At 27.8% G+C, this 21971-nt stretch overlaps 1 protein-coding gene across 2 annotated transcripts in view; it reads right to left on the reverse strand.

The window, feature by feature from the left end:
* Positions 1-21971, reverse strand: part of LOC129959254 (NAD(P)H-hydrate epimerase-like) — a 39717-nt gene that overhangs the window by 13530 nt on the left and 4216 nt on the right. Inside the window, exon 1 of one of the 2 annotated variants that reach the window (XM_056072087.1) lies at positions 7836-7988. The exons of the other annotated variant lie outside the window; for it this stretch is intronic. Within the exon in view, the coding sequence (XP_055928062.1) occupies positions 7836-7948 (113 nt within the window). The 5' untranslated portion in view covers positions 7949-7988. Of the gene's footprint in view, positions 1-7835; positions 7989-21971 lie in introns of those variants that run through there. 2 annotated transcript variants of the gene reach the window in all.

The following is a 21971-nucleotide window of genomic DNA, read 5'->3' on the forward strand; positions in this document are numbered from 1 at the left end:
ATTTGCTGCTTATTTATTGTAATGTTGTTGTTCTTGTACGCTTCATCCGTGTTTTATTACAATGTTCTTATATAAATAAAATGTTTTTATCCGTTAATGCATCTGATGAATTTTTCACCACACACCCACCGGAATAATTCTTCGTAACGATATGTAACCAGTGGGAGAATTTTCCCCGAAATTCTCACACTTACTCTCCAATAAAAGTCTTATCACTCAGATAAATTGTGAATTTTGATTAAGGCCACAATTTACATTGCAATGAAAAATAATAATGACGAAATATAGCATGTTTACTGAATCTATCGAGCGAATATGTGTTTTGGACTCCTTTTCTCTGACCGATTGAGAACAAAATTTCACATGGAACTACAATTGCAGTCACAAGGTCACATACGGAATTTTATTGATTTAAATAGTTGCATTTATGAATTTTTGCGTTTACATGCATGAGAAAAGTACAGATCGACAGACGGTCAATCCTTTGACAGATTTGGTTCAAAATTTGATAAATACTTACATTTTAGACGTTAAATCTGGATACTAAATTTTATCTATGTACTTTTTATATTTTGTTGTTATCGAGTTCACCTGAATTCGGATAGCCGCACCGACATATACTCTCCGGATTGGGATAATGGATTATAGATTTTCTACAAAATTTGATACAAAACTTCATATTTAATCTTGAGTCCATATATCAAATTTCACCGATCTAACTCAAAGCGGCTTTGAGTTACTCACTGACAGACATAATGCCAAAAAGGTATTTTTTAAACTCTGAAAGGTTTGAAACTAGGAGAATTGTCCAAATCCTGAGTTCAATTTTTTTTTTTTCAATACTTTCTGTACATTTCGTATACTTTAAAGTAAAAAGATAATGAGTTAAATTCTGTTGTTTAAATTTTAAATGAAATGTTTTAAATAAAGATTACCTTTTATCAAACAATGCTGAAGAGTTTAACAGAATCTCTCTCTAACAATTTTCTAGCAATAAAGAGTTGTATGGAATTTGCAGATTTTTCTATTATTATTAGGAGAAAAACTGGGGGAAATTTATTGACCAAAAAAATTATGCTGCCATAGGAACATAATTGAAAAACAATTCCAATAAAGAAAAGGCTCTCACAAAAAACTAAGCAAAAAAAAATAAACAAACATGAAAATGAATAAAAGCCATACTATGAGGAGTTTTTATTTTTATGCCGAGTTAAATAAATTTAAAATAAAAAAAATGTTTTCCCAAAAATGCGCAAGAAAAAACTGCAAACAATCATTGCTGCAAATTAACACGTGCGAACAATTTTATAGTGAGCAATTAAAACGAAAGAATAGAAACAGATGTTTGTTCTTTATTTCTACGGAGAGTTCCAATAGAACTTTAAACAATTTACTTTGTCCTCAAGTGCACAAAAATAATTTAAATAAAAATTGCAAAACTATTAGGAAATGTATCAATTAAATAGAATAATTTTAACATATTTAACTACATGCAATTAATTAGACATTTTATCAAATTTTACAACAATATTCTTAAAATGCTTTGACTTTAAATTTTCCATTAAAAAAATATGGGTCTGAAGTTACCTATGTTAAAATTTGAAAGCAGTTTCTTTAGTGAAAAAGTAAATGTTCGATTTTTGTTACTTTAATTCAAAAATACTTTTAAAAAAATTTATCATTATTTACCAGTTTCTATATATATTTTATTATAATTTTTAAATAATTCCTAATTTCGAGTCATAAAGATATGGTAAAGTGTTGCTTAAATCAAAAAGAATAATTTAGTTTGAATCTAAAATATTTTCATAGCCCATTTTTATGTATAAGTATTTCAAAACGTGGAAATTATTTTAACGGAATGATGTACAAAGCCAAATTTTTTAAATTAAATTTATCAAATTTTCTTTTAAACTTTGCATACCATATTTTTAAAATCGATTCAGACGATTTTTTTTTTTTTTTCAATACACACTAAACGCAACACCGTTAAAAATTTTCGCCGTAATAAACAAAATTTGAAAACATTGTAATTGCATAGAATGTTATAAATATAACTCGAACACCGAAATTTATATCTTAGGAATTGGAAACATTTTTTAAAGAAAACATGTATACTCTGTTTTCTTATATACAAAATAAATAAACATCGTTTTATCTTCAACGAACCATCAATTTCTTACTACACATGCAATTCTTTTAAAATTAAATAAAAATGATATAAGAAACAATTAAAAAAATAATTAGTCCATAATGTAAGAAAAAAAAGCATTTTATATTAAATATTTACAATTTTTTTCATTCAAAATATATGACAAATGAATATCGGCCGTCATCGGGGTGAAATTATAGCTAATTTAGTATATTATAAAAATTATATTTAAAATGTGACGGAAAAGTGATTTTTATGGCTCAAGTAAAAACAATAATTTCCATAAATAGAATTTTGTGAAATTCAAACAAATAAAAAAAGTCTTTGAGAATCGCATGATAATCCTTATGACAATGTATACGTCAAATCACTACTAAAAATTCTGTGAATCATAAAATTTTAAGCGTAACAACGTTTTTAGAATAATATAGGTATAAAATTCAAATTTTAGTTTTATTACACTTAGTGTCGTTTCTTAGTAAGACTTATTTTCGGATGAACCTTATAATTCTAATCAGCGGTCAGATGACGAGACCAACATCACCTCTTTTCCTAACATCAATAAAACACCAAAGACAGGGCCCCTTGTGCCAGTCGCTTCTATATCCCTCCTCCTTTTCTCTCTCTCTCTCTCTTTTTTTTTTTTTTTTGGCATAATCGGATTTTAAGCACAGAGCCCTCTAAATCCTAAGTCAAGACTTTAATACCAGACCATCGTGGCCCCAAAATCAAATAAAAAGAACGCTAATCATTAAATTATGCTAGCCGCTCTAAGAACCTGCCCTTCATCTTTTAAATTAATCAAAAGCATCAGATTTTAAAAGCCATTTGCTACAGAAGATTACTTCCGTACTTGGACTTTAACAAAAGGCGATCTTTGCTTTCAAAGACGGTTTTATCTTAGATTTATGACGTCATGAAATAATGAGATAAGAAATTCTTTTCCCCGTTTTCTCCAGCTAGGATCGATGCCTGGCGAAAACATCTGACAGACAACGCGATACACTTGTTCTGACAAGATGCTTTTGCGTCAACGTCGTTTCCAGGTCAAGAGCACCAAAAAACGGTATACATTGAAGAGTTCGATCAATGTGGGAATGAGATAAGAAATTCTTTTCCCCGTTTTCTCCCGGTAGGATCAAAGCATGGCGAAAACATCTGACAGACAAGCGATACACTTTCCCTGACAAGATGCTTTTGCGTCAGCGTCGTTGCCAGGTCAAGTGCACCAAAAAACGGTATCATCGAAGAGTTCGATCAATGTAGGAATTTCTTATTTAGAGAGCAGAGAAGGGGAAACGCATTTTAATATAGCTTATTAAAAATATGTATCATAAGTTTTCAAAAAAAATTCTTTCTTGACGATAGTCAACAAATTTAAACTAATTTTAAACAGAAGTAAATCTCATTTTAATATATGCAAGAAAACTCTGAACATCAATCTTTATAATTAATTATTAGTTTTTTTTACTAAGAATCCATAATATGCAGGTATATATATAATATCCATAGTATACCAAATATATAAATGTATATATATCCATAATATATCAAAAAGATTGGAACGCAGTTTAATTCTTTACTTGTAATAGATCAGTGGGCAATGTAAATTGAAAAATAATTCAAAATTAGTTACGAAATAAGACCGTGTTAATAAAATAATTTTCCCGTTAATTTTTTTAAAGTTACATTTTTTTTAAATTTTTATGCGTCCCCTCTAGACAAATTTGGTCAGTTAGAAAGTTTTAATTTTTTATGTAGCAATATCATTACAAAAACCCGCCTACTCATATCTTTAAAACTGAGTATGTTATACTTAATTGAAAATTGAACGCGTTGCATACGGACCATATACCAAAATAGAAATAAAAAAAATGTGACATGTTATAAAAATATAAAATGTATGATAATATTCACACTTTTTGCCTGTTTAGGGCAGATTCGCAACGCCGTCACATACTCTTAGAGAATTTTTTTATGTATTCAGACTACCATTTTTATTTGTAAAAATTAAAATACTAAATAATTATATGCAAGCAATTTATTTTCAAATTTATCATAATTTTCCAAAACGGCATTCTAACAAATTAACTGACAGACGATTTATTTTCTTTCATTTAACTGTAATTTAGCCGTTTCCAATATTATGTTAAAATACTTTTTTTTTAACTGCATAGTGAAATGCAGACGATTTCTTTTTCAATTTGCTTATTTATTTTCAGAATTATTTCTTTTCAGCACAATTTAACAAAACTTTTTTAGTACATGTCAAAATAAAGATTGGAAATCATTCAGCAATGTTTTGTTTCATATATTTGAATTAAGAACATAGTGAAATTGGTTGTATTTTTAACAAATGACAAGCAATTTGAATTTACTATGATTTATTCTATATGCAATAAAAATAATGCAGAAACTTTTGAGAAATGTGGACGGAGATACCCAAATTTGCCTGAAATTTCCCGAATATTTGTTTATCTTACTGATACGACAATTAAGAACAACCGGTTCATTTTATCTAAGAACTTGCTCTGGGAGAAAACAATTATATTCCGAAGACGACAAAAATTAAATTATTACATATTATATAAAAATTATAATATTACATATTTTTCTGCCAACCTCCGGAAACATTCGAAAAATAAGTGAAATAAAGTAACTTGTCTAAAGGTAATTTAAAAAGAGTAGCTTTTTGAAAATTAACGATAAAATTTTTTTATTAACGTGCTCTTATTTTGCAATTTACATTGCCCACTTATCTCTAAAGAATAAAAAATTAAACCGCGTTTCAATCTTTTGGGACATCCTGTATATAAAATATAAAGTGCAATTAATTTTAAATAGATATAGATAAATTTCAGTTTTAACATACAAGCGATAATTTTGATTATCAATACAAACAGGTGATAATTTTGTGCGTGATTATATTAAGCAAACGATTTTTTTAAAATCCTGAATGCATATAAAATGTATTGAATTACGAAAAATTATGAGATTTAAGCACACATTTTAACAAATAGACGATAATTTTCCAATGATGGTGATTCAAAAAATATTTAAATAGTTAATTTTATCAAACAAAATTCATAATTTAAAAGCTTTACTTATTTTACAATCAGACTTTTATCATACACATATCAGATTTAAATATGCTTATTTTAAACTTAAATTACAGTATATTATGTCACAAAATATATTGCAGATAAAAAATAATTCATAAATCAATACTACTAATAAAATTGATTGTGTGTGCGTGTGTGTTGGCACTCTACAGACCAGGCCATTCGACTTACAGTTTCGAAAATTGGCAGATATATACCTTGGAGGATGAGAATGTGCAGCTGGGAGCGATATTTTGAAATTTTAATTAGAATTTTATTTAATTAAAAATTATGCAAATTCTTAACGTTTTTCTATGATAATTTCCGAAAATATTATTGCACAAAAATAAATGTCATACTGTTTTAAAATTTAATTTTTTTTTTCTTTAATGATACCGAGATAATAGTCGAGCGATTTTTTTGTATTTTTTTAATAATTTTTTCGCATACTTTCCAACAATTGATTATATAGTTGTCCTGAAATTCATATCGCTCTGATTGCTTCATCCAATATTAAAACATACGATTTTCTGCTATTGCTGAAAGCTAAAGAAGGACGGTTCTGCTTAATATCTGCATAGTTTACAAAACGAATAAAAATAAGAGAAGCTCAATTATGTGAAATTCAGAAGATAGATGAACCGGACATTTACCTTTTTAATAGCACTATGATATTATGGGACTGGTCTCTATTTGAAAGATTCATATGAGCACTTAAGTATGATAATTAAATTAACACGGCTTTAATGTCTGATAATTTGGCAGAATCATGGGCATAAAGTTATATTTAAAAGATTTAAATAATGTTCAATATAAAACAGTAATACCGGAACCAGCTTGTCGGAAAAGTAGGTCCTTTTCATATTATAAACTAACCATCTCTGGAGATCAGTTGGTTCGCCAGAATTAAGGGCTTCTAAAATTTTTAATTTAATAAGTTATATAACTTTGTTTTAATGGCTTCCTCGACAAATATATAATTCATACTGTTATAATTATGTTACTAACTATATATATATATATATATATATATATTAACCTTACACCGTTTTGTTCTATTATGCATTTCCCTTATTTTTTTATAAGCTCCCTTAAAATTTGAACTTTAATTTGAAGTGGAAGTGATTAAACCTCAACTAAAACAAAAACATTTTTTTTTATTTGAGTACAAAAAATAGGATCGTTCAGCATTGAAGTTTTAAGTGCATTACAGAATATTTTTCATAAGGTATGTTGTATCTCATAGCATCATTCAATAAAAATTTATCTGGTCATAATATTTAATTTTCAGTTTTACTTTCAGAAGGATTTAAAAGATGTAAATAATAATATTATATTTTAACAATAATTCTACTTTTGAAAAAATTATGAAATTTAAATTTTACAGTCTTTCGACCTTATGGATTATATTCAGTACTATATTCTTGACATTCCAAGTTCTAAGTTCTTCAGTTTCAATTATTAGTTCTCAAAATGAATATTTAAACGATTTGTCTTTTCTAGATTAATATAGTTATTGAGAAATATTTTATAAAGTTTCCAAACAGAAACATTTGAGCTTGATCAAATCAAGTTCAATGTATAATCAATAGAAACTCAAAGCACAAATAACCACATTTAAAAACTATTTTTATTTTTTATTTTTAAGCGAGCCGCCTTTAAAATAACAAAACTTTCAAATACAAATTAAATCTTAAAAGAGTTGAACAGCACCGTATTAAAACATAGAAACACTCATTTGAAAACATATCCATGGTATAATATATTATGCAACAGAAAAATATTTAACTTATGCAAATTTCAATTTATAATCTTTTTTTCATTTCAGTTTATTATAGTAAAATACATTATGCGCAGAGAAATATTTAATTTCTGCGAGTTCAGTTTATATTTTTTTAATATTTCAGTTTATTATAATAAAATATATTATGCGGCAGAGAAATATTTAACCTATGCAATTTCAATTTATAAATGTGTTTTTTTTTATCATTTTAGTTTATCATAGTAAAATATATTATGCAGCTGAGAAACATTTAACTTAAGCAAGTTCAATTTATAAATGTTTTTTTTTACTTCTGTTAATCATTTCATTTGACAATTCAAACAAACATTAAAAAATATCAACATAAAAATTCCTTGTCAATATAATAAAGAGTCTTGCAATGATTCAAAAATCGAATTCAATCGGATTTAAATAGAAAAAAAACTACAATTGAAAAATTAAACTCTTAAGCAAGTCATAACACAGAAAAAGTTACAAATAATTCATTTCATTGCTGTAACAAAAAGTTTTATATTTGAATTCCATACATTACATCAAAAATCGAAAATACTATTTTGTGGCCTTATATGTCATGTTATTTAGATTTGCAATATTATGCTTGCCTCAATTTTGCAATGCAAAATAATTAATACATATAAATATTTAGATAAAATTATTTTATCCTAACTATCCAAAAAAATTTTTTTTTAATTGCAACTGAAAATCAATTTTTGAAAAGAAAACGCATAAAAAAGTTTATTCTAATAAAGTAAATTAAGTGCTATATATAAGTTCCATAAATGAACATAAATACAATTACCTTAAGTATTTGAAGTCTTCGGCAACAAAGCCCCTGTTAACATTTTCATTTATTTCCCGTTTCTTGCGAAAAGAGAACCTCGAAGATTTCTTGGGCGACGGCGTCGACGTCATTTTTAACTATCTCTATTTGACGGGTCTTCTCACAGAGAAAGGCACACAGCTTAGGGCTTCCTAAGATTTCGCAGCCCGAGCACGTTGCTTAGCGACTTAAAAAGCAGAAAGCAAACAAAAGAGTGGCAGGCACGCGACTGCGTCGTAGCCCCCCAACGGTTTCGGGATGGCAAATCAGTCTTCCAAAGCGACCAATTTTCGATGGAAGTGAGCATATCAAATCTGCGCTTGTTAAACGTGAGGCCATGCACTGTTTGAACACTCTGCGCATATTTTTGTACATTTTGGATGGAGAAAAAAAAGCCGCTATATGCTCTATGTACGGAGCAAATTATTTTTAGCCTGAATATTTTAAAGCGTAATTTTCTGGAGATAATGAATAATTTATCTTTACATGCCTGAGGACCTTTCTCAGGTTTTCCATCTAATTTTTTATACTGCAAGAAATAAGATATCTTCAAAGTTCAGAGAAATTAACTTTTAACTTAATAAAGTATTATTAAGTTATATTATGTAAAATTAGCGTTATAAAACAATAATATATTAGTGAAAGAAATTAAATTCACTGAAATAATTTCTTTTAGAATAAAAGTTTATCAAATCACAGGATATATATATGTATATATATTTGAGCAGTTGCGTGGCCGAATGGAAGAAACTTTAGAAATTATAAAACTTCTATCTATTTCACCATGGAAGGCATAATTTATGACAAAGAATAAGTGGTAAGAACGGCGGCAGTATATATCGCGACACAAGAGCAGAAGAGACTAAAATTTTTCCATTCAGTGGTTTTATTAAGAGATTTTGATAGGAATTTCTTTGGCATGTATAGTCTTAGGAAAGGGAAATTTAGGTATCTTTAAAACAATGTTGTAAACATCAAGGATTTTTATCCCTTCACTAGACAGTGAGAAAATACTAAAGTGAGCAATTTTATGGAGCGCGTGTAAAATTAATTAAATAAAAAGTGAGAATTGGATCAGGAAATACGAGACCATTTTAAAATAAAGTTAATATGGGCTACATTAAGATAAAAATTAAGAAATTAATTAGGATTTAAATCAGAATTTTAAAATATCATAGCATATATATATATATATATATATATATATATCAATAAACACGGAATTTTACAACTGTCATAATAGTTCAATACTTTCTTAAGAAAACTTCAATATAAAAAGAAGTTAGATTTAATCTGCGATCTGAGAGATTGAATTTCATTTTGAAGTTATACAAGGATACATCTCAGAATTTTTAGCCATAGTCAGATGACCAGAATGAATGAAATTAAATTTCTCTATACAAGCATTCAAATTATACTAAGGCGTTTGACTTATGAAAACTGATTTGATGTACAAAGGTCACATATAAGCGAATTTTAAGTAAATCAAGTCTCGAAACATTAACAACGTATAGGATATTCCATAATTCTTTTTACACGCCATGTTTTCGAAATTCTTCGGAGACATTATAAACTTAACAAATCCATAGATTTTGCAAATAAGCAAGCAGTCACTAAAATGTAAAAATTCCATAAACAAATATTCTAATTCATAAAAATAATTCATCTAGCCTTAGACAAGCGAAAACACTGGAAAAAAATCCAAACTTCCAAAGATAATAATATAGGAACTAAAACCGAGATAAAATATATCACATTACATGTGATTCTTAAGCCAGATCCTCACAAAAAGGTATCTTCCTCTTAGGCGAAAGAATCTCAACCAAACAAGATGATTTGTTTTAGAATAATTGAGAAACTTTTACTTATTAGACAATTTCTCACTCACGAAGATGCTCCCCAGAGGTGGAAAATGACGTTAAAAATAGCACACATTTCGAAAAAATGTGTATAAAACAAGAAAATGAGCACAAGGACCAAAACCACAATTGCAGAAATAAAAAAAAAAAAGACAAAATTATTCGAGTTTCAGACTTCAATAAAAACTGACTGTAGCCTTTCTAAATTTCCTCTTTTACGATAACTGTTCAATGAAGAATTCATTGAGTTTTATATTTTTTATGCAATTTTCTAAACTGCTCTGAAGATTCCAGAATTTTGTGAAAGAAAATTCATTTCTAAATAATTTATACTACCTTCAAATTTCGATTATAAAAAAAAACTCTTGTTAGGAGTCAAATAAAGTGTAAAACTGAAAGGATTCATACATTTTATAATAGATCTTTTTGTTTCAATGTTCAATACCAGATGATTCGTTAATTATAGAAAAGTAATTTCAAAGAACTAACAATCCCCTATGGGAAATGTACAGCCCGGAGCTCTCAAAAATAACTCAAATGCTACTTTGTGACAAAATATTTAACAACTATTCAAGAGAAGATAAATCTCTACTCACAATAAAAGTGAATGATTGTGTACGTTAGCTCTCTTCAAACCAGAACAGTTTGACCTAAAGCTACCAAAATGGGAGATATATACTTTGGAGCACGGGAATGAGAACTCCACGTCGTCTTTTATTTTAATAATTTTTATTAGAATCTTAATTAATTAAAAATTAAGTGAAATTTTGACCTTTCCTTGCAATATAATTTCGTAAATATTATAAAATTATTATTTTTTTTCATAATCTTAAAAATTTAAAAACTAACTTTTCGATAATGGTAATATTTCTGTCTTTGAATTTTTTTTACTAATTTTAATTAATTTTCAAAAAATATTTTAACATATTTTACAAAACGTGATTCAACTTTACTTATAATAAAGATGTATGCGAGTCTGTATTTACTTGTGTGTGTGTTGGCAGTCTGCAGGCCAGGCCGTTTGATTTAGTATTATCAACTTGTCACATACATACTTTATAGGGTGGAAAAAAAACCTTTGAAAGTTTTTTTTATATTTTGATTAGAATTTTAATTAAAAATTAAACAATTTGTTTGTTTTTTTTCGCGTAAAGTTCCAAAATTATTATAGTATAAAAATAATATTTGCATCTTAAAATTCAAAAAAATTATCTTTTCAGTGATACCTATCATTTTGTACTATAATTTATTTTTCACTTTTTAATTAAGAACCATAATATTTTAAGTACAATTCTTAAAAATGTATTGCCCCCCAAAAATTATAAAATTTAACCTGACGCCAGTGCGTTACATTAGAATGAAAAAATTTAGCTTTTATCAACGTGTTGCCATTATGTTGACAAAAGATCAAATTAAATTATTAGCAAGTTAATTCTCTCTGCAAACTAAACCTAGAAATGTTTAACTTTTAGCACGTGTTTGTAAGAAATATTAAAAAAACATAAAACGTAATATTTTCTAGAAAAAAAGTAAATGCAAGAAAAAAATTTGTGGCTTTTAAAACATCTATATAATAATTCAAGAATCCAGTGTTGATTATCGTAAAATTGGTTTAATTCATAGAATTTATATCGCAGAAGATTGAAATATTTTTATTTAAAAGTAATAATGTCAAGAATATTTTATTGAGTATGGTTCATAGGACCGATAGTCCGCATAAAACTTAACCTTCATAATATTTATTAACTGAAACAAAATAGATTATTAATACTTACGTTCATCAAAAGGATTAAATTGTTTTCAAAAAGATTATGTTACGTTAAATCCTTTTGAAAGTAAACTTGACTACAGTGAGTCAGCAAATTTATGACTCATCGTACAAAAACCCTGCACCTTTCAGAAATTGCATAAATTTTTAAAAATACTCTGTAGTAGGCATAAAACTTGAGCGCTGATTGATTCTATTTTCGGCACTTAAATATGTTTAAACAACATCTTTGCTTTCAGCAAAAAAAATTTTATCAGTTGAAGCTTAATCATTTCCTTTCCTAATTTAAGTCCAACATTTAAGGCAGATTATAAAAAGTAGGGAAATGCATAGCACATTGGAATTGTAAATGTTGTAAAGCTTCTAAAATGATATAAGTTATATTACTATCAAAGTTTGAAGTTTAAAAATATTTTGATGAAGAAGCCAAATTACATCAAATATTTAATTGAAAGTTTAGCGACCATTAATTAACAGCGAACCAATTGGTCACCAAAGGCGGCTAGTATAAAATAAAAATAAATTTAACCTGCACACAAGTAAAATTCTGTCCAATTGCTTACAGCAAATAGTTCATTCCCCCATGCCCCCAAAACAATAATATTTGTCTTCTAAATTGAAACACTCTGAAATCTTGAAGATCGTTTCAATGAAATGAAAATTTAGAAAGACTAACGAATTTTAAAATGTTTTTGCACTCGAAAATGTGAAACCATATTCAAAATAATGATCAAAGTTTATACAAACTAAAATATCAATTTTTTAATACTTCTACTCTTAACATTGTCAACAATTAAGAGGTAATCAATTAGTTTAATAATCATTATGTAACAAGATCATAGCAGTAGCAGACGATAAAATAATTATAAGTCAAAACACTACTTTCTTTTTCACGAAACAAGTTCTCTTTAAAGATTAGATGAAATCCGTTTATGCTCAGCTTTATTTTCATAGAAGAGATTATTTCGCTTTTAAAGCTTACGAAATTTACTTTATAAAAAATTTATATAGCATTTAGGTTTAGCAAATCCTTTAATGGTGCATTTCAGAGATAAGAATTTGTAAGTTTGGGAATTACGAATGTAAAATAATAAATAAGATTAACAGCTTTAGCATATCGTGTTTTTACAACATGAATAGGCTATTTTATAAGCAAGAAATATTTTTAATTGTTGAAAAATATTAGATTTTTATATCTAAAATTAAGAATCGACAACATTGTATCTTTTGGATACAATGTTGTTACAATACAATATAAAAGAAATTCGTTTTTCATAGAATTATACACTTTGTTCCAGATGACTTCATATGGAAAATTTTATTAAGAATACATAAACTCATTCGAATTTTTTTATCTACAGTTTCAAATGAATAAAAATGTTTACTAATGTAAAATTGCTAAAAGAAATAATAATAATAAATATAATTGCACCAATAGGCCAAAAAATTTCAATATTCATACGTAAAATTTCTCTGTATAAAAAAATTTTGATATACCTTTTGATATCAAAGTTTTTAAAGTATCTTATTTCATTTCCTCTACTAAAAAGGAAACTTCCAAAGCTGGCAAGAAATTCGGTTACAGTCAACATCATTAGACCATGAAATGTATAAAAGAATTTCCAAAAAAGAAAGAATGAACGCTTAAGAAATGTGAAACAAATGTATAATAAAAGCAATTTGTGATCTTAATTCTTTTTGAGGCTTATTATTTTTAACTTTTTGAACTTCGAAATTAGTGAATTTCGAAACTTTCTACTATTTCGAAATTGTAGATGTAACAAAAGAGGATTAAAATTTTAATTAATTCAAATATCGTTCATGAAATATGAAATTCACAGTATTTTTAGAAACTGCAACTATTTACGCTACAGATGAATGCCAGAGATGGTGCTTAAATAGTTTTACTCGGAACTCTCAAAGTATTTTTCTGCGAAACATACAATAGCTCAAAACGCAGCACGTACTTTTAATTTATTGAACTTAACTAATTAATTTGCTTAAAAAGAAAAATTTCAACTTTATTCTTTATGAGCGACAAAATTCGTGATACCTACATTCTTTCCTATTACAAATATGATACAGTCAGTCATACATTTTATGTTAGTCTTTCTTGTTCGTACATTACAAAATAAAATTGTTTTTTTGGAGGGGGGGGGGGTCCTATATAATGTTTATCAGTTTCTTTAAAAAATAAGAATTATACTATCCTATTTCAGCATTTAAGTCTTACGTAGAAGAATATTAGGCGTTAATTCATCTAGGCTCTCGGATGCCCTTTCACACAAGTGCAAAGCAGCCAAAACCGTCGAACAAATACCTGTGAATGCCTTCTTGCCACTACAGTTGACAAAAATATCCTTTAAAGTCAAAGTGAACAGCAGAAGCTACAATAGAAGATTTCTTGTGCTGGGAATCAATTAGTGGATAAAAGCTGAACGAAACCACTGATGTGTTTAAATTCGGATGGGACGAAAAACAGGACAGCTTTCCAGTATTCCATCGAACAAACCACAAAAGCTTCAATTTCCAGGTCTAGTTCCAGAAGCAGCCATATTGTTATTTGCGAATAGAAATATTTATGGCACAGCGAAAGAAGCAACACTTTTTAATAAAGGATCCACATAAACTTTTCCTGTATATTTGATATTACTAAGAAAAAGTATTTACGATTTGGAAATCGTAATGTCGTTATATATATATTGACATAATTTCAACACATAAACTAAACTTTATATATTTACAATAAAAATAGGTAAAGAAAATGTCACTCCATTACGAGTAATAGCTACATACGAAGATGCTTTTGTTATCCAATCCAATTGTTAGCCAACCCAAGAAAATGTTACATAAATGAGAGATGAATTACTTGATTTTCAATAATTTTATTAACAAGTTCACTGCCACGATTCCATTTTATGTCTAGATAGTAGATCAAATTATATAATAGGTGTAATCACAGGAAAGAGTCAAATGACATCAGCGTTAGTCAACGTGTTCATTAACTTATGCAACCCAGTCATCCAATTTCATGTTATGAAATATACTTAATTGGATCATGACAATGTTTCCAAATAAAACTTTTTATTCTTTCTTATTAGAAAAAGAAAGCGTTTTCGACAGTCCCGAGTAATAGCATAGTTATCAACATGAATTAAATTAGCAGGATTTTTTTTAAGAACTAATGCATGGAGAACTGCGTTAAAAAATTATATATATAGGGATATTATTATTATTATATAAGGGCAATATTCCTTTTTTTATATTACGGCATCGAAAAATATAATAAAAACTGCTATTATTAGTAATACGATATAATCATACATGAGATATTTCTTCGCAATTAATAGCTAAAAAATAAAGTAAATATATTCTTTGTTCACTTATGTCTTGTTGTCGTTTGATTCAGAGGAAACAAATACGACTTTATGAGGAAAAAGTTAAAATTGGCACATTTAAAGATTAAATTTATAATAATTTGTATTTAATATTAATGACAAACATTTCATCATCAAATTCAGCTTAACATTCTTGGTTTAGATTTTTTCAAATACACTGTATTTAACTAAAATATTCCTTAGAAGTATAAGGTCAATACTTAGTGTCACAGTGTGTGTATATGTGTGCGTACATGTGTTTACCCTAGTTAATCTTTAATTCACAATCTATATCCGTCTCTCTATTCGCCCATTTTGCCACCTCTCTGCTTTTGTTCATTAATTCCAAGGATAATACAGTTTGTCACAACAACTGCGTCCAAAATCCACACTTTTTATACGAGTATAACAGCGGTTATTAAGGAATATGCGAGAGAACGTCGGAGAGGCCACTCCTACTAGTTGATTCCTCATTTAACAAAATACACTGAGAAATTAAAATTATCGTCAAAAACAAATTTTTGAGGAGCCTCTCACCGAGTCCGAAAAAACTGTTTTTCGAATTTGCTAGTCGGTCTGTGAAAACTGTAATTCAAAAACGCAAAGAGCTCGACGAATAAAAATTGATAACATTTTCAAATCAAAACTCTCGAAATCTATTAAATTTTGCATAAAATTCATTAAGGAGAAATCTATCTTCTGTTTGTACATTTTACGATACCTTTGAGATGCAATGAAATTTCGCACATCGCTTTGTGACTAAAATTGTAAATCCGTTTCAAAATTAGGACAAAACCCATTCATAAATTAATCATCTATCGGTGTCTTTTTTTCCCTTGTGTATGTGAATGCGATAATACAAAACGAAAAGATTCAGATGAATGAAATTTAGTCTTGCAACAAACATGCATCGAATTTCGGACCCAATAGATCGCAAAAATAGAGTCCAATCTCTCCAATCAAATAAAATTTAAAAAAAAAAAGGGAAAGGATTTGCTTTACGTTTCTGGGCTTCCTCTATTTCACGTTGTGTCAGTATATTATGCAATGTGACTGTTACGTCAGTATGTGCCATGTGACTGTTACCCAACACTCTACGCACTCGTGAGTTTTGGCGCTATCTTCGTGATTTATCGCGGTGAAATATTCTTATAAAGAAGAACGAATAAAACGTGCCACTAAATAAACGTGCCAACCCTATTATAAGAGAAAGTCAAAGGAACCAGGGTTCGTAGTGAGAAACTGCTGCAAAAATTAAGTATTTTTAAGCACCTTAGCACCAAAAAACATTAAATTAAAAATTAAATAATGCAAACTGCGTATTTTCCATGCATAGTATTTTTTTTTTGTTTGTTTGTTTTATAATAACGCATAGTTTTGATTGAAAAAAATTCTTAAAAATTAATTTCAAATGCTCTTTTTGTAAATTTTTATATTTATTTTAGTACTTGCACAACATCTTCTATTGTAAAATTATGGTATCTTGGATTTGACAAAAACATAGAAATAATCATAAAAATGAAAGAAAAAAAAAACCCTATTAATACCAAAAAAATTAAGTCAACTTTTATAACATTAACAATGAAGATCTATGAGCTTTTTCAACATTTCTTAAAATTAAAATAAAATATCAGATAGATAAAACATTTCTGAAAATGTTGATAGTGATGTAGAAGCTCAGCATGGCCACGAATTTTATATAGGATTTTTATATAAGCAACAACAATTAAGTTCCAACATGGCTGGGATGGAAAGAGTCAATTTCTCCCTGCACTGATTCATTTTATTAAATAATTTTATTTGTAATCTTATTAGATAAGAACTAAAGCATTCTTATGGCTATCATCATACGATCGGCAAAACTGCCATGATACTGATGATAGAGCAATGCCATGTTCTAAATAAGTTTTTTTTAATTATTTTTAATAGAAAAAAAATAGCAGCGTTTACAAATGATCAGATTAAAAAGAAATTGTCTTATCGCCTCTTATTTCTCAAGAGTAGTAAAAGTCTTTTTTGAACGTTTAACGTTCCTAAAATTTAATAAAAATCGGCTTTTTAACATAGAAGCAAAAATTTTTACTTAAAAAAAATTTACACAAGAATCGTTATATATATTTTTATGAAGAAATCAAAATTCTTTAATAAGTCCTAGTTTTCATAAATAACTGAAACAAATTCAGAAAGTCAAAAAAAAAAAAAATCAGCTCTGTAGTTAGAAGCAAAACGGAAATAAATCAGCCAGAGCATCTCCCCAAAAACTTTCTTGCATATTGACAGGAAATGCCTTGTGAGGCATTGGTGTACAGCGGTTACGGAATATTAACATTAGGCGTGAATTAAATGTTTTTACTGATTCTATCGCGTAATCGTCGGCAAGTGTTTGGGGATTCATCTCTGGCATGCGATTGAAAGTATTCCTAAAAGCGAATTTGGGTTTCAGGCGCACTCTTCTCAATTGATTAAAACAAAAATTTGACTCAAAACTACACTTATAGTCACAAAATTACATACCAAATTTCCTATATTTAAGTCGCTATTTTTTTAGTTATCGCGTTTACATATTTCTGAAAGTACAGACGACATGCCCCTTGTTGGATTTGGCTCAAAAATTGGCAAATATTTATACAATAAGTACTGTGTACCAAATTTTAATCATGTAGCTTTCTTCACTTTGTAATATTCACTAATATATATTCAAACACTCGGACAGACAAACAGATTTCTCCAAAGCGAATGAAAATTTGATCGAAATCTACAAGTTTGGTGCAAAGACAGTATCCAAATTTTATCCATCTACCTCAAAGTGTTTCTGTGTTATCTTCGTCACAGACAGACATTCTCCGACAATGTGTTTTCGAATTCAAGGAGGTATGAAATATGTAAATTCATTAAAATTTCGAGTTCGAATTTGTTGACGATTGCAGTATTTTCTCAAAATTTTGTATACGAAAAAAGTAAAAATGCCAATTGAAACATTTTTTAAAAGGTCTTTCTTGAAGCCAGTGCGAGACAATATATCACATTGCTTCAAAATTTAACAAAACTGATGAAATGAATAATTTTATTCAATGAACATTCTTAAAAATTTTTTAAGTTTAAATACCCCCCCCCAAAAAAAGGCTTTTTTCCCCCCTTTCTTCTTCTACATTTTTAACGGCTGCGGAATAATGTCATTCAACGATTCGAAGAAGAAATATCATTTTGAATTTCATTACAATAAAAAGCTTTGTTATAAACTGTGTCCAAAACTAATTATTTTAGAGAAAGTATTTTTAAAAATAACATTTAACCAAACAAAATTTTTATTATTCAAAAATTATTTTTTTAACCTTTAAAACGGTGTTAAAATAATTGTTATGCAATAACATGCTTAGATGTTACGATGAAAACACATTAAAATTCCATTTTTAAAATTAAACTTCGAATCAAAAGTTTATGAAATCTGCTCTTCCTCTAATGCCCAAACAATAACTTCCCAAACTTTATGCTCCTAACTTGAATGGCTTGATGCTAAGCTTGTTCAGGACAAGACTTTATATATAAAAAAGGATAATACAAAGAAAAAAAAGTCATAATAAAATAATAGAACCTAAATCCTAAAGAAAAAAAAAATTGCAAAAACGTTTTTTTTTTTTTTTTTTTTTTTTTTTTAATATTTAAGTACCAGATCTAGCAGTTTCTTTTTTTCTGAATCGAAATAAATTTGGCAAGATTAGTCCAACAAATAAAAACGTTTAAATCAATAGGGACATTCAAAAAATACTGCGAAAGATATTCCGATTATTGAAAATTGAAGGCTTCAAGTCAAAATTTCATCATACTAGATTTTACGCGATTGACTAACGCAATTACATACCGCAATTGATTGCAATTCAATATAGTTTAGTAATTATATTCAATACAGTTGAATACCTGTAGTAGGTCGTTCAAGCGATTGCTCAAAAACGGCATATTAAGGAGAATGATGATCGAATTCTCATTAATATAGTAGATAATGTTAGTGCTTTTAAAGCCGCGCTCCATATGTTCGATATATCGTTTTGGCGCATCAAATTGATCCTGCTATTTTCATATTTTCCGTTGATCAGACCATATCGCATATTCTTCTTTAACAATACATAAAATTTTAAATATATACTTACCAGGCATAACTTAAATCAATTCTTCAACATCTAAAACATTAAAAATTGAAATTGGACTGTTTTTCGATTCACAATAAGTATGGCGTAGGACGCATTTCGTACTGCCTCTTCCAAATAACTATTCCAGTATTTTAATGAATGGCAATGCACATTGTTGAAGAAAAAGGGACAAAAAAAAAAAAAAAAAAAAAGAAGAAGAAAAGGGGGAGGAGGAAGAATCATTAAGCGTTATCTTGATATGCTCTGGAATCCTGGAATACTTCTTCAAATTTTTCCTTTATATATAGTATATATCCGGTAAACAAGCCTTTACGACCATGATTTCGAACTATCATATTCAGCTTGTGAGGAAACAAAAAGCTTTCTTCGTCTTCCCGAGAAAATTAAGCACTTTTAAGGTGCTTAAAATTGATTTTCAAATTTAAGCACTTTTCATGACGCTATGCACCCTGGGAAACACACTGCCCGTCTCACAGCTATATTTCTTCACCTAAAATAAGGAAATGTTATATATTACTGCAGTTTTCCCCCCTCCCGAAAACGAGCTGTATGTACTAAAATTTGAAAAATATTGAAGGATTTCGCAAAAAAAAAAAAAAAAAAAAAAAGAATAAATTTAATAATTGAGCAAGAAGTGTCTCTAGTCTCTATACTCTCAAGAACTCAACTACTGTGCTAAATTTTGCATCTGTGCACTTTTCGTAATGAAGATGTACATATTGAAGCTATTTGTCAATTTTTTATTACATTATAATACGAAAAAAAATGATACTTTTGCACATATTCTTTTTTATAATTTCCGAAATTTGCGCACAGAAATGATTTTTGCTGTTTTTAAATGTTGCAACATCATCTCTCGCATAACATATGTTGGAATGCGATGTCACACCTTAATTATAGTAAAATTATCATATTCATTTTAAAAAAGAAAAGACGATCATATCAAAACAGAGGATAGTAGAGAAATTATTTTTTCCCACGATTATTATTAATCAGATTGCAAATTACGAACAATTTCATGGTTTAACTTTTGCTTCCTTGTGTACTAAATATACAAAGAAAAAAAAAGTAAAATTCCTATTACCGAACTGGAAGGCGGTGGTATATTCCATATGTCCAGAGATATATGGAAAAAAAAATCATCATTATTTTCTTTTTCGATTTCATAAGAGAGGAAGGACATAATAAATTTCGATTTCATAAGGACAGAATGAAAGAGAGTATAAGAAGATGCAATTAAACTTAGCTTTCCTATGAGCAGTCAGATGCAATGATTACAAAATCAAAAAAAGATGCAAACATCTAGTTCGAAACATTGTTACACGATAATGCTCCGTCATTATTCATATCATTTTTTAAAAAAATTAATCAAATTTAAAAAAAAATTTAATTTTATCAAAAATAATGCACATGCCCATACACACAAAATGCATTTAATACTGTTGCATGCGAGTATATATAAATGCAGCAAATAAAGCAATGAATATATATTGTGAAATATTTTTAAATATAATATTTTTTAAGTTAAGAAAATTTTTATTAAAAAGTTGAAGGAGAATAAAATTAATATTATTGAAAAGAAAAAAATTTGAATTTTAAAATGGTGCAAAAATATTTTACGTATAATAATATACTTTGAGATTATTGAGAAGAAAAAAAAACGTTAACACTTTGATTAATTTTTCACTAAAACTATAATCAGAATTTTGAAAAACTCCTTCTTGACAAACACTAACTAGCCTTATAAATAACTATATGCCAATTTTGGTACATGTAAATCCAGTAGGACAGTAGACAGTACGACTTGCTACCGTCAGTCTTGCAGACAGCATCAGATAATTTACAGGTTGCGTTCAGCCACGACCTCCGTAATACAAGGCCTCACAACTAGTTTGTGACGTCACACAATTAGGATGATTGCCTGCCGTGAGCAGAATCCTGCTTTCTTCCTTGATGTGTAGGTATATTTTAAATTCACTTAAAAATAACTTACTATTCCTAATATTAAGACATGAATCTTGCATAAAATTCAAGATTTATTTTTTCCCGTGTGAATAAAAGAAACGGCATGATAGAAAATCTTAAAAGTCCTCTATAGCGTATTGACCATTTAATAACATTCAAACTTTCGAAGATGTGAATTTATTAGATATATACATTGAGGTATTGTTAGTTTTCTTGTTTTAATAGTTTTTTTTATTTTATTAAAAGCTGTTAAAAATTGTTTTATTTTTTCCTTGAAAATATTTTTTAAAGCTTGGAATTAAATTAATCATTAAGACTTTTTAAAGTTTAATGATTTTAAAGCTTTCAAATAAAACATTAATGTATTTAATATCAGATTTAAATTTTACACCAACTAATTCTGTTGATAAAAAAGAATTACTTTCACACCTTGTTTTTTCACATTAAGAATTGTTTTCATTTAATATATTAGTAATTCATACAATTTAATAAACTAGCTTTTATTACATCTGATTTCACATTTCAATGCACTTATACTTAATCTGAAGTAACAGTAAAGGATAACACAAATAAAAAATCACACACTATTTGATTCATAACATTTTATTTTCAGAGACAATAACAAAATACATTTTGTTTCTTAACTTTATTATAAATTTCACACAGACAAATGAAAATAATTATAATATTAAATAAAGTTAAAATACAAATTTATAAATAAAAGTTAATAACAATATTAAAAGAAACAATTGTGATAAAAGTCAATTAACAATTTATACTGATATTACTTGTTATGCTTGAAAATTTAATATTAAATATTTTTATCATCCCTCCTCTTTTTCAAGTTAGTAATTTTTAATTTTTTTTTCCTTTCTTTTTTCTGCTTTCTTTACAGCTAGGTTTTTTTTCTGAACTAAAGCTTTAGCTAAATTATCATTTTTTTTCTTAACATAATTATTTAAAAATATATTTGTGGAGCACCAAACTTTCCAGATAATGGA

This window comes from Argiope bruennichi, chromosome 2 (genome assembly GCF_947563725.1).
Source record: "Argiope bruennichi chromosome 2, qqArgBrue1.1, whole genome shotgun sequence".
Lineage (NCBI taxonomy): Eukaryota > Metazoa > Arthropoda > Arachnida > Araneae > Araneidae > Argiope > Argiope bruennichi.